A 14819-nucleotide genomic window follows, 5' to 3' on the forward strand; every position below is an offset into this window, starting at 1 on the left:
TTTTCTCTGCAATTGTTTTGTGTATGCTTGGAATAGATTCTAGTGCAGGAGTTAAAAATATGATAGAGAAATTTTCACCAGTCTACACGTGGGGTCTGGATGCACATGTCCCAAACCTAAACCTCACGAATGAGGTATCAAACTATGGAGAGAAAGGCACTCACGTATAGACTTCTTTGGTTTTAATACCCCCCCTGTCTTTTTTATTGGTTCATTAAAGGGGAACTATCGCGAAAATGAAAATTTTAAATAAGCTTCAGCATACTGAAATATGAAACGTTCTAAATACAATCAATTAAAAATTCGGTACCGTTTCTGAAACAATCAAGTTTATCTTCACTATTTCTCTCTCAGCATCTGTTTCTCCTCATTCTGTCTTCGTTCAGGAGTTGGGTGTCAGATGAATGATCCAATATATCTTATAGGGGGGTTCCTTTTGCCTAGAAGATGTATTAGAGCTCACTCTATTAAAATCACCAAAAATCCTGTCTCTCTACATGCAGAATTTGTGCAAAAGGCAGTTATTTCGTTAGATTTTGTTTGTACTGGAATCAGTTATTTGAATGAGCTCTACTATATCTGCTAGGAAAGGAAGCCCCTATAAGATATATTGGATCATTCATCTGACACCCAACTGCTGCATGAAGACAGAATGAAGAGAAACAGATGCTGAGAGAGGAATAGTGAATATAAACTTGATTATTTCAGAAACAATGCCGAATTTTTAATTGATTGTATTTAGAAAGTTTCTTACTTCAGTATGAGGAAGCTAATATTAAATATTCATTTTCTCAATAGTTCCCCTTTAATGTGCTTTACTGATTGGTGGGTCCAGTGTATACATTTGATATATCACACCATGCCTGTTTAGCCTACATGCATGAAATGCATAAGGCTTTGTCATGCACAATACTTGGCTAAAATAAAGTCTGAAGCTCATTTACTATGCCTGTCTGTGGGATCTGAGTCTCTGCTGTTCTCTCCATAGTGTTCAGGAGTTGGACATGAAGTCATATGATCAATGAGCTGTGGATGGAAATAGTACAAGGATCTTGACATTTTTTTCATCATGGGTTATACCCAACACGCTTGGTAGCAGAGGCTATTTATGAATAGAAATGTGCATGAATTTAAAGAGCTCATCAAGTTGGCAGGTGCCTTGTCATATGGATTTGGACATAATTCCAATCCAAGTCAGCTGGACTAAACTTTCATGAAATGACTCAGATCGGTATTGCACCCAATGGTTTGCAATTCCTAAACTGTCAGACCAGAGAAGTGGCAGGCAGCAGTCTGGTTCAGCTACTAATGGTGGAACTTTTCTACCAGAATAATGAGTGATCAGCATTTCTGGTACCTCCTTGGCTCAAAGAGAACATCTCCATTCACCTCAATTAGCATAAAGGCAGCTGTGAAGGTATCCCTGAGTATGCAAATATATCCCGTAGTTTTTTCTGGCTAAATTGAATCTGGAAGCATTTTTAAAGTAAATTATACTGAGTTTTTCCACCTGATATTTATTTTTATTCTGGCTTCCTTTATAGGCTTAGAAATCTGGCTGTGACACTGGTCTCCTGTGTTAATACATTTGTTGCTTCAGGGAAGTCACTATATCTACTCGGAATTTTCTTAGAACCCAACATGAAAAGCTTTTTAGGGTTCCACAAACCTTTAGAAACATGCCAGGAAATATTAAGCAGGACCTCATTGGGTCCCCTGCAACCTACAAGTCTACTACCATTACTGTTATTCCCCTGCCCAGAGGAAACATGTATAAGACTTTTAATTTTACAGCATTTTTAAGCAAAACCAGTCCAAGGACTTCAAGTTCAACGATTACTTCTTATATTAATACAAGATACATAAATTAATAAATTGTTTCTGAAAAGAAACTTTCCTTCCAGGAGTAAATACTCTAAAATATATATAGTTTAACACAGTCAGTATATTGCTACACAACAAAACAAGAAGCCTTGTTTCTGTCCCTATAATTTAGAACGACAAATACTTTTTTTTAAGTCAAAGTAACTGGACTGAAGAGGTGAGAGAAGTTCCTCAGAAGCCAAGGTGGCAAGCCTAATGTAAGAAAGAAGGGCCAAAATAAGTACAGAGGAGAAAGTAAAACCTCTTCCTGGACGAAAAGAGAGAGAGAAATCGACAAGCGGGAAATTTCCTAAGGTAAAAATATTTGTGAAACAACAGAAGAAAGGAGTTTTATAAGGTAACGGTATAAAGTGAAATAAGGTGACAGTAATGCAGTGGCGCAACAGTAAAGTAAAATAACAAGAAAAGGCTAATTTACAAATACAGTACAATAGGCAAAGTGTTACATTTTGGTGTAAATCACATTGTTGGTAATGCAGCATTTTTCCTAAAATTTCAGCATGAATATTACAGGCTAAGTGTTGTCCACCTTGATCAGGGCCGGAACTAGGGGTAGGCAGAGTAGGCACGTGCCTAGGGCGCAAAGCTGGGGGGGAGCCAGGCACGTACCTGCTCTGTCGCCTACCCCGTGTCCGGTCCCGTCTCTCTCAGATTGCCGAGTGTAACTTTCACAAAAATGCGCACACTGAGCCGGCGCCGTGCCCGCCTGGTTGCCTAGGACGCCTGGCGCGGTTGGCCCGGCTCTGACCTTGATGCACCATTTAGTGACAGTTTTGAAAAGTCATTTACAGGTTGTGGCATGTTGTTTTTCACCCCAGGCATTTGTGTTTTAGGGGCAGATTTATCAAGAGTCGAAAATTAGAATTTTCGAGTTTCTTTTAGTGGAATTTGACTAGGGAATAGTTAGAATTCGATTCGAGTTTTTAAAAAAATTAGATTTTCGAAAATTATCATGTACTGGCCCTTTAAGAATTCGAATTTGACTATTCGCCCTCTTAAACCTGCCGAATTGCTGTTTTAGCCTATGGGGGATGTCCTGGGATCAATTTGGAGTTGTTTGCAGCCTTTCTGAAAATCAAGTTTTTTTTGGAGAAAACACTCGATTTGAATTTGATTCAAATTTGATTCGAGTTTGCGGGTCGAATCCATCCACCCGAATTTGAAAAATTCAATATTTTTTTTTAAAAAATTTCGATTGGTCAGTTTTTTTCTCCGAATTTTGAGTTCATGGGAGTTTATGGGAGTTTTTACTAACTCCCATGAACTCGAAATTTGACCCTTGATAAATCTGCCCCTTAATGTTGTCACTTCCAGCACGTAACATCAATTAGAAGTATGGCTATTTATTCTGTATAGGTATAAGATCGGTTATCCGGAAATAAATTATCCAGAAAGGCCATCGCCTATAGACTCAATTTTAATCAAATAATTACAATTTTTAAAAATGACTATTTCCGCTATAATAATAATTATAATAATAAAACAGTGCCTTCTACTTGATCCTAACTAAAATATCATTAATCCTTACTGAAGGCAGGTCCCATACCTATATTTGTTATTGTAAAGTAGATATTGGTAAATTATATTGATTCTCTCTAGCTATCTCTTCTGCATTTTCTTATTTGTTTCTTCTTTATTTTACTTGGTGTTATCCAGAGTTCTCGACCGAGCTGATCTTTTGATATATAAAATATAACAATCGGTGCATCATAGATACATCATAGGTACAACCAAAAGTAACTGTCTTATAGGGGCACTGAAGAGGGCTTCTTACTAAATATACAGTTATAAAAAGCGTTACATGAAATGTGGATTAAACATTTTAACACAGTATGGTTTACATCAGTGATCCCTAACCAGTGGCTCACAAGCAACATGTTGCTCACCAACCCTTTGGATGTTTCTCCCAGTGGCCTTAAAGTAGGTGTTTATTTTTCAATTCCTGGTTGCAAGTTTTGGTTGCATAAAAACCTCCTGTAGGCTGCCAGTCCACATATGGGCTACCAAATAGCCAATCATAGCCCTTATTTTGCACCACCCAGGAACATTTTTCATGCTTGTGTTGTTCCCAAACTCACTTTACATCTGAATGTTGCTCACTGGTAAAAAAAAGTTTGGGGTCCCCCAGCTTATACTTTTTGGACATGATCATAAAGAAACAAAGCTGAAATTATATATTTATGTTTCTTTAGGTATGGGATGTGGAACTTGAAAGATCTGCAGAAGCCTGGGCTGAAACATGTCTATGGGAACATGGGCCAGCTGATTTACTTCCATCAATTGGGCAGAATTTGGGTGCCCATTGGGGAAGGTATGTGTTATCAGTTTAACTCTTAAGATGGAATAAGATACTTTCACATTATAACATCTTTGTTTCTTTTTAAAGGTACAGGCCACCTACGTATCATGTCCAGGCTTGGTATGATGAAGTGAGAGACTATACATTTCCTTATCCACAAGAATGTGACCCATACTGCCCATTTAGGTGCTCGGGTCCTGTCTGTACTCATTATACACAGGTATGGTATGTACATAAAATTAATAATTTGAATTATTTGATGAAAATGGAGTCTATTGGGGGCTGTTCTGTTAATCAGAGCTTTCTGGATAATGGGTTTAAGGATAATGGTCGCCATACCAGTATGACCATAAGAATGCTACCCAGAGGATGGGTAATGGCACAGGAGGAAAGTTACAAGATGGAAACTAGCATTGTCTGTGTTGAAGTCTGTATTACAGCTACTGTATATGCAATGTTCTTTAGTTCTGAGGCTACAGGTAGTGTATGATAAATATAAAGTATCTACACCATGCTCTTATATACTTTGTAGAATCTTAAACTTTGATTTAAGATATATGCCTTAAATACATATATGATATATAATATTTGCATACAGTAGCCCAGTGTGGCCAAAATCTTTTTAGTTTTATCCCCCTCATTGTACACGATGCATTGTAGCACAGAACACCACCTGGTGCTGAAGGTGCACATTGACTTTAGGGTTCAAATATGGTCGACCTGTGGCATTTGCACCGCTCCTGATGAACCCTTTCTAGTGTAGCCGTAGGGTAAGAAACAGTTCATGGAGTTGTATTAATGGAGTGATAAATAATTTACTTGCCTTTAATAAAGGGGGCAAAGGGTGTTTAATGATATGACAGCTTTGTACATTGCAATAAATGCCTCTACAATGCATATTTGCATACAATGCATACCTTAAAGGGATCCTGTCATAGGAAAACATGTTTTTTTCAAAACGCATCAGTTAATAGTGCTACTCCAGAAGAATTCTGCACTGAAATCCATTTCTCAAAAGAGCAAACAGATTTTTTTTTATTAAATTTTGAAATCTGACATGGGGCTAGACATTTTGTCAATTTCCCAGCTGCCCCTGGTCATGTGACTTGTGTCTGCACTTTAGGAGAGAAATGCTTTCTGGCAGGCTGCTGTTTTTCCTTCTCAATGTAACTGAATGTGTCTCAGTGAGACATGGGTTTTTACTATTGAGTGTTGTTCTTAGATCTACCAGGCAGCTGTTATCTTGTGTTAGGGAGCTGTTATCTGGTTACCTTCCCATTGTTCTTTTGTTTGGCTGCTGGGGGGGGAAAGGGAGGGGGTGATATCACTTCAACTTGCAGTACAGCAGTAAAGAGTGACTGAAGTTTACCAGAGCACAAGTCGCATGACTTGGGGCAGCTGGGAAATTGACAATATGTCTAGCCCCATGTCAGATTTCAAAATTGAATATAAAAAAATCAGTTTGCTCTTTTGAGAAATGGATTTCAGTGCAGAATTCTGCTGGAGCAGCACTATTAACTGATTCATTTTGAAATTTTTTTTTTTCCATGACGGTATCCCTTTAATAAAATGCTTTACCAGAATTAATTGTAGCTAGCATAAAGAGTACTAGGTAGCTATGTTGCCCACTAAGGTGCCATCGCTGATACCCAAACAGCTACTCAAAATTGGATTCATGGACATTTAGCAGCTTGGTCGTAAGCTTGGTATAAGTCCTCAGTTTCCACTTTGTCATCAAGTTAAGACCATGACTAGAAGACTCCTTGGGCTGTGGATATCACTGTGTTGTCTACTCTAGGCCATGTGACCGAGTACCTTTTTGATGTCTAGATGTCTAATGGCATGGCCAGAACCATTTATAACTGTTTTTTAAAGGAGAAGGAAAGTCATCCTGCACTTGGGGGTGCCAAATGATAGGAGCACTGGCCTGGGGTTTCAGGTAAGTAAATACAATCACTTGGGGTGCCTAACATTTGGCACCCCCAAGTGCACGATGACTTTCCTTCTCCTTTAAGGCAATCATATCAGAGTATGGTTCTCCTAACAGTCTCATATTTTCATCTGCAGCTTTAGCCAAGCTTCTATTGCAGCTTATGGATTTAATAAGTAACACAACTGCATTGGAGGCAATTTAAAATCCTGCTCATCTATATAGCCCAAAATATTTATGTTTCGGATCATCTACTACATAGGTATAACACAGTCATCACGCTTTCTCAAATCCATAAATTGGTTTCATTAAACCTGTAAACCTTCATAAGATGTACATTATTTGTTGTTATTGCAGTTTGAACCTGAACACAACAAAAGTCAGTGGTATAGTCATATATTTGTTTTTCCCTGCAGCTGGTATGGGCAACAAGTAGCAGAATTGGCTGTGCTATAAACTTGTGTCATAACATGAACGTCTGGGGACAGATTTGGCCAAAAGCAATATATCTTGTGTGCAATTACTCTCCAAAGTAAGTCATTATTTATATATGCATGTGCAATGAGTGAAACATTTGCTTCTGGCACCTGAAATTGTTCTAATGGAAATAACACATATATACTGTTTTAGCGATACTGAAACTTCAGTTTAGACTGGAGCAAAGTCATTTTAGCTTGCTACCTACCCCAGACAGTTTGTGTATCTGATGCATTGGGAATAACAAATCATTACATTTATTTATTTTTTATCATTTGTTTTAGGGGTAATTGGTGGGGTCATGCTCCATACAAACATGGGTATCCTTGTTCTGCTTGCCCACCCAGCTATGGAGGAGGCTGCAAGGACAATCTCTGCTACAGAGGTATAGTATTTCTATGGACATATTTTACTTTTCAACCAAAGAACCTTAATAAAGCTTTATATTATAAATAAGCAATCAAAGGAAGTGGGTGCTACTGTCATATGTAACAACAAACACAGATATAGAACAAATGTCAAATGGAAACACGCACACATGACAAATGGAAGGAGTAATTAAAAACTGAATAAAAGAGTTTGCCTCTTTTTTATGTGTGTAGTATCTATATTTGGACATGTACAGCACTGCTAGATGGTTTAAAGATCTTTGTATTTGTCGGCTTTAATAATAGTGATGGGCGTATTTATTCGCCAGGCGTGAATTCTAATGCGTCTAATTTGCGTGATTCGCAGCATGCGAATAAATTTGTGAGACGGCCGCGAAAATTCGCTGGCGAAAATCTAAAAAATTATCGAATTTCCCACGATATTTGCGAAAAGGCTAAAAATTTGTGAAACGGTGCCGGCATCTCGTTTTTGACACCGGCATCCGTTTTTGACGCTGGCGTCTGTTTTTTCAACACCGGCGTCTGTTTTTGATGCTGGCGTCCGTTTTTTTTCCAACAACGGCGTCGGAAAAAAAAGCACACCGGAACAAAAAAAACGGACACTGGCGTCAAAAACGGATGCCGGCGTAAAAAACGAGACGCTGACGCCGTTTCACGAATTTTTAGCCTTTTTGCGCATTTTGTGGGAAATTCACTATTTTTTTGGTGAAGCGAAACGGCGCAAGTTCGCCCATCACTATTTAATAGGTAAAAAGTTATCCTAGCATACACGAATGAATTGCAGTTTTCAGTTCATTATTGTGTAAAAAAAAAAATGATTTAAAGAAAATCAAAAAAGTTGATGGACTAATTAGATCTTCTTTACGGCAAAAACACGAGCCTTCTGATGTGACCGACATTGGTGTTGATTGTTGTTCTGTCTGCTTTCAACAACCATAAACCCTGTTATGACTGAAAGTGAAGATAATTCACTCTTGCAAAACACGGGAATGCCATATACTATAGATCTCTAAATGCTTCTTCCTGTGAAAATCATCTTCAGAAATGGAAATTACCCAGAACTACTGAAGTCAAAGTATGATCCGGCTGAGCAAGAGATACCTCTGGCAGAAGAGCCTCAAATAGATCATATCTCCAAAGCACAACCCAGAAATCAATGCAAATGGAAACGGTTAAAAGTTTAGCTGCCACTGGAGTAGTTTATCTTTAAGGAAAATGTGTTGGGCTGTATATCATCTTCTCTAGCCTCATTACAAAAGAAAATCATTTAAAAACGGCAAATACAAACTTGATAAGCCAATAACATTTTAGGTCAAAGTTCTTTGGAGTGATGACATAAAAAAGTAAACTGTTTGGTCACAACCCTGCAGAATACGTCTTGAGAAGCAGTTAATGAAATCTAGACTGAGAGAATCTGTCAGGCTTGGCATATCACCAAGGCACGTTCAATAAATCATTGAGTGTCAAAGTCTTTAGGCTGATCTACAATCAGAAGTGTAGATCACATATATGGAATAAACACTTGCACATGGCATAAAAAAATTGTTAGGATAGTACTTGCCACGTAGGAATGCAACTATTATGCTGAAAACACACATGAACCGTAGGTTGGGTGGAAGGAGAAATGGATTCAATCAGATATAGTAACATATTAAGTAAGGGTGAAAAAAAGACACATATCCATCAAGTTCAACATTTTATGTCTATATATAACCTGCATAACTAATAGTTGATCCAGAGGAAGGTAAAAAGCCTCTGAAGCCTCTACAATTTGCCTCAGAGGGGAAGAAAATTTTTCCTGACTTCAAGATTGAAATGGGACTAGTCCCTGGATCAACTTGTACTATGAGCTATCTCCCATAACCCTGTATTCCCTCACTTGCTAAAAAGCCATCCAATGTCTAATGTATCTGCCTGTACAACTAATTCAGGGAAAGAATTCAACATCTTCACAGCTCTCACTGTAATAAACCCTTTTCTGAATATTTAGAAGGAATCTCTTTATTCTTATTTAAATGGGTACCCATGTGTCAGCTGGAAGGACCTACTGCATTAGAGAGATTATTATATGATCCCCTTATATATTTATACATTTATCATATCACCTGTTAAGCTCCTCTTCTTCAACGTAAACAATACCAGCTTGGCCAGTCTTTCTTCATACCTTTTATCAGCTGGACCCTCTCCAACTCAATACTATCCCGTTTGAGCACTGAAGGCTAAAACTGTGCAACATAGGGGCACATTTACTTAGCTCGAGTGAAGGATTCGAATGAAAAATACTTTGAATTTCGAAGTTTTTTTTTTGGCTACTTCGACCATCGAATTGGCTACTTCGACCTTCGACTACGACTTCGAATCGAACGATTCGAACTAAAAATCGTTCGACTATTCGATCATTCTATAGTCGAAGTACTGTCTCTTTTAAAAAAAATTTGAAAACCGAGCATCAATGTTAGCCTATGGGGAAGGTCCCCATAAGCTTTCCTTGCTTTTTTTGATTGAAGGAAAATCGTTTGATCGTACGTTTTTTCCTTTGATCGTTCGATCGAACGTTATTTCCTTCGATCGTTTGATCAAACGAAATGCGATAAATCCTTCGATATTCGAAGGATTTAACTTCGATGGTCGAATATCGAGGGTTAATTAACCCTCGATATTCGACCCATAGTAAATGTGCCCCATAGTATCAATACATCCTAGAAGGTAGTGTCCTGCAACTGAAACTGAACATTTTTCAAACTCTATTGGACAGAAAGATGAATGTCAAGAGACATGACTATTTGAATAGAAGATTGTGAGAGCCTTACAGAAGGGAAAATAACCCTCTAATCCATATTAGTGATACTGATTACAGCAAATGTTTGAAAGCTGTATTTCCCCTGGATAGTAAGTGGAGAAATATTAGAATACTGAATAAAAGGGTTGTGAAAGTATGTACAAAGATGGGATGACGTTTGTTCCACCTGCGATATTGTTGCCATTTTTGTTGCTGAGAATAATAGTCTACCAAGACATATTATTTTAAGATATACTTATATATTTTAAAGACGAAATATGTGCAGGTTTGGATCTGTTATCCAGAATACTATGGATCTGATGTTTTCTGGATAAAGGATCTTTCTTTAATTTGGGTCTATAGGCCAGATTGAGTTCAGTGAGAAAAAGGTATCTCACAGTTTATCAAGTATCTCGAGGAGAAAAAACTTTTCTTCAAATTCAGTTCCAGTTTTTTCCAATAGACTTTGATAGAGGACGTTTTCACGTGATAAACTGCGAGATACGTTTTACTGAAATGAATTGCAATTGTTGTTTTCACCTGATAAACCTTTTTCTCGCTGAGTAGAATCTGTCCCATTGTACCCTAAGTTTGCTATAAAAAAAAACAACTAAACATGAAATAAACCAAATAGGATTGTTTTGCCACCAATATAGATTCATGCAGCTTAGTTACCATCAATAGCAAGCTACTGGGCAAATCGTTTTAAATTTTTTTTTATTATTTGGTTAAAATGGACTCTGTGGGAGATGGGCTTTCTGTAATTTGGATCTTTCTGGATAAGATATCCCCCCCCCAAAAAAAACTGTTTTTACATTGAAATATACTTAGGTTTTAGGACATGTCAGGGCAGCTCAATGCACACATGCAAAACTCCAGAAGACTTTGGCCATGCTGGCGACCCACTGAAGGTAGCTGTGAGTGCAGATGTTTAATCAGTGATTCAGTTGAGACACACACTGCTATTTCAGGAGACTAGTCGTCCAGCGACAAATCGCTTCTTCAGGTGACTAATCTCCCCAAACTGCCTTCCTGTCTCATGAGGCAACTTTAGGCAACTTCGGAAAACAAAGCGTGCCAGCCATGCCGCCGATGCCACTCTGAGCGATTTGTTTTCCGAAGTCGCTCGAAGTTGCCTCACGAGGCAGTTCGGGAAGATTCGTCGCCCGAAGAAGAAGCGATTTGTCGCTGGCTGACTAATCTCCCGAAATAGCAGCGTGTGTCTCTGCCCTTAAGCAACTTTACTTAAGTTTTAAAAAATGATAGGGTTTTCATGAGCTACTGTATGTGACCAAGTCGTTGTAAATGCACCAACTTAACACATAGTTAAACACGCATTTAAACGTGCATGGTAACCATTCATGTGCAAAATGAATAACTGTACTGTTAAATACGGTTTTATTGCGACAGATATACCTTAAAAATAGCTTTTGAGGCATTGTTTTTCTCAAGAGCTTGGCACTCAGTTTAGATTATTTACCCATTGCTGTGAAAGGTCTGTGTATTTTGTACTTCTGTGTATTCATACGGAATAACATATGTTTGTAGCACTCTTCAATCCTGGAGTCATGTCTCCTGACACAACGATTAATGGCCATCTTGATGTCCCTTGGATAAACAGTTTGGTGGTCTCACCTCAGTCTCCAGTGAACTAAAGTCTTCTTTCTTAAACCACAACTAGCAATTAGGCAGAGCGTTACGATGTTGGCAGCCATGCAGGGAAGATGATTATTACTGGTCTGTTGGGCTTTTCCTAGAGATCAAACAAGGTCACTTGAGTCTATAAAGTCTAATGCAGAGACATTACAAGCTCAGTTGTCAGGTTTCTTTCTATGCATATGCATATATTTTTAAGATGAATCTATTTTTTCTTCTTTATTCTTTATATAATGTACAGGTGAACTGCTTACACGTGTAGTTGCTTTGTCTTCACATTTACAGATGGGACAGATTTGCATTATCCCCTTCCTGAACCCGAACCTGAAGAAGAAACCAATGAAATTGAGAGGCAAAGTTCAAAAGTTCTTGATACCACCTCCCAAAGCAGAGCTCGAACCAACTCCCCAACTTCTTCTACCAGGGTGGAGAGTTTCGATAACAATGAAGTCATCAGCACCGAACAAATGTGTAAGACGTTTTCATTTTAAATAAACTGAAGTAAACACTCACACTCATTTTGAAAAGGTTATTATAAGCGAGGCTTTCAGACGAAATGCATACATTGATCTTAGATTATTTGAAATGTATATTTTGAAGTTCTGCAGATGGACGGCAAGATTTTTTTTTTTAAGAAAGGAAACACTAGATGGTTCCCCTTTACTGAAACTGGAAACAGCAGTGCCAAGAGCTTTAGTCATTTGTTTGATTTGGAGCTGTCAAACATTGTGTTTGAATATCACACGTAGTAACTACTTAAATGCTATATAAATAGTGCAGATCAAATTTTTTTTTATGGTAATAGGAGTGAACATAGGTAGTATTGATGTGCAACAATTTTATTGGCCAAAAGGGACACTAGTATAAATAAAGGCTAGTGGCACTGGGGCAGGTTACAGTACAAAATAAAATTTGATTTCTATCAATTGCGAAAAATTCAGAGCAAAAAGATTCCAGGCAAACAGGTTGAACAGAATCTTTTTATTTATGAGAAATCGGGTAGATTTTTATAAAAGGAAGTACTACAGAACAGGTGGGCAACAATATATACCAAAGTGATTGGACATATATAAAATACTTATATATTAAATACATGAATTGCATAGAAAGTTATGCAAAACCTACAATTTGCAGAGAATGAATATTGGATCTCCTGTTAGATTACAGTGCAGATTTACAAGGGCTTCAATGATGCAACAAATAGGGGATTCATTTAGTTAAAACCAAAAGCACATGTTTAAAATGTACAAGTACACTAAAAAAAAATATGTTACACAAATTCAGTAAGCCTAATTTATGTAGGTTAAACCCAAAGTGCATAAAGTCAAGACTTTTTAAATCCCCGGTGACAAGCTGGCTGTGTGTACACATAATTTTGGGGGGAAATTAGCTATGGTAGGCAGGTAAGCAGAGAATCAGGAGCATACAGACAGGGACACAGCATCTTCAGGAAAAACACAAGTTAGTTTATTCAGGCAAACTTTACGCAACATAAAGTCACTGGAACACAGTTCATTAGCGTTTACCAGCACACATTCAAGACTTTTCCCCACTCTGGGGTCCTCACCATACAGGGTGGCTTCCATACTCTGGAATATTCAGGCTTCTCACTAAACCCTGCTGATTCTCCCCTCCTGGGATATCAGCTTACCAGCCCCTGACCTGGCTCACCTTCTGGCCTGACTCACCTTCTGGCTTTCTTCAATCACTTTAGTCTCAATCGAAATCACCTAGTCACCTCTCCCTCTGCTCCTTGCAGTCGCAGCAGCACCCCTGCCCCTCTGGGAGTTCCTAACACAGACAGGTAACCTTCCTGTTCTGTACATTGCTTTGAGACACCATCCTAACACTTGACCATCCTAAAACTATGATTAAATACTTTTCCACAGGACAGCATGTGGATTGCCTATCTTGCCTGTTCTTTCCAGAACACTATAGCTTCCAGGTCCACAATATCCTTTGAACAAAGAAACCATTCCCTGTTTAGGAACATCTCCCTTGCAGCGTTCATCTCCTATTGGGGAGATATTAAAGGCAAAACTCACCTTTTTACACTTCTTTGGTCATTCTACCACACCCCTTAATAACATAAATAATGTGGTATACAAGTCATATGAAAAAGTTTGGGAACCCCTCTTAATTCTTTAGAGTTTTGTTTATCATTGGCTGAGCTTTCAAAGTAAACCATGATACTGAACAATCTTTGTTTTCAGATCTTTAGAGAGTTCCCATGCTGACACTCTTCATAGGAGAGTCAAACAGAAGCACAACTTGCAATTGGCCACCTTAAATATCTTTTCTCACGATTGGACACACCTGCCTATGAAGTTCAAGGCTTAACGAGCTAATCCAAACAATTTGGTGTTGCCAGTGATCCATATTGACCAGTTTCATGCATTCAAATTAGACAGTTTTTCACATTTATACAACTGAATACTGCTTCACTAAAATCTTTGTTCAGAAACACCGAAATACTCAGATGTTCCTGGGAAATGAAAGACATACCACTGTTATATTTTTGTTTATACCCACAAGACATATTCTTCTCACCTTTAATTTGATACTACCTTAAAAGCTGTATAATAGAAAAGGTATATATGCCCCCCAATTACAGCTACAAGTGGGGTTTGAATTGTTCTAAATGTAGCAATCACATGGATATTATGTCAAATTAATGCTGAAATAAAATTGCTTCTCTATGCATTCCAGTATGCAAAATAAAGCATCAGAGTTCTGTCAATGTGTTTTTTTAAATGTTTTTATTATTTTCAAATTATAGCTCAAATTGTGTCGTGTGAGGTGCGGCTGAGGGATCAGTGTAAAGGGACAACATGCAACAGGTGATTTTCATTCTTATGAAAAATGTTTAAATTTGAGTAAACACAAAAATATGTTGCCGTCTTACACAACTGTCACTTAGGGGTCCGTTTACTAAAGTGCGGTAAATCTGACTTTAAGTTTCCGCATGTTATTGCTGAGAATATTTTTACGCCAGTTTACTAAACTGCGATGCGCTCAGAAGTCATTGCGATCACTTGCGGTAACTACGTTAAGGAACCAGCTTACGTTAGCAATAATTTTAGCGAGTTGCAAGTAGCAAGTTTTTGTGAATATTTATGCTATAAAATAGTCTTGTTTTATGGCGGTTATTATGGCAATTTTTACTGTGACATTTATGGCCAGAAATGCATCTTCAAAACTCATAAACTTTATTGACTGATGATTATACCATCGAACAACATCACCAGAGTAACCCCAATCAAACATGTCTGCATCATATAAACCCTTCTGCCAATAGAATCATATGAACAAGAAATGATACCAGTCAATCTCTTTGCTTCATAGAAATGCACAGTTTAATGTAGCCAATCACAATGAAACCAAAAAAGTGTAGAGGCTGACGAA

At 37.9% G+C, this 14819-nt stretch overlaps 1 protein-coding gene across 1 annotated transcript in view; it reads left to right on the forward strand.

Moving 5' to 3' along the window:
* Positions 1 to 14819, forward strand: part of crispld1.L (cysteine-rich secretory protein LCCL domain containing 1 L homeolog) — a 63829-nt gene that overhangs the window by 19063 nt on the left and 29947 nt on the right. Inside the window, exons 3-8 of the mRNA XM_018268083.2 lie at positions 4077 to 4195; positions 4271 to 4403; positions 6530 to 6645; positions 6875 to 6975; positions 11700 to 11885; positions 14194 to 14254. Of these exons, the coding sequence (XP_018123572.1) occupies positions 4077 to 4195; positions 4271 to 4403; positions 6530 to 6645; positions 6875 to 6975; positions 11700 to 11885; positions 14194 to 14254 (716 nt within the window). The remainder of the gene's footprint in view (positions 1 to 4076; positions 4196 to 4270; positions 4404 to 6529; positions 6646 to 6874; positions 6976 to 11699; positions 11886 to 14193; positions 14255 to 14819) is intronic.

This window comes from Xenopus laevis, chromosome 6L, assembly GCF_017654675.1.
Source record: "Xenopus laevis strain J_2021 chromosome 6L, Xenopus_laevis_v10.1, whole genome shotgun sequence".
NCBI classification, from domain to species: Eukaryota; Metazoa; Chordata; class Amphibia; order Anura; family Pipidae; genus Xenopus; species Xenopus laevis.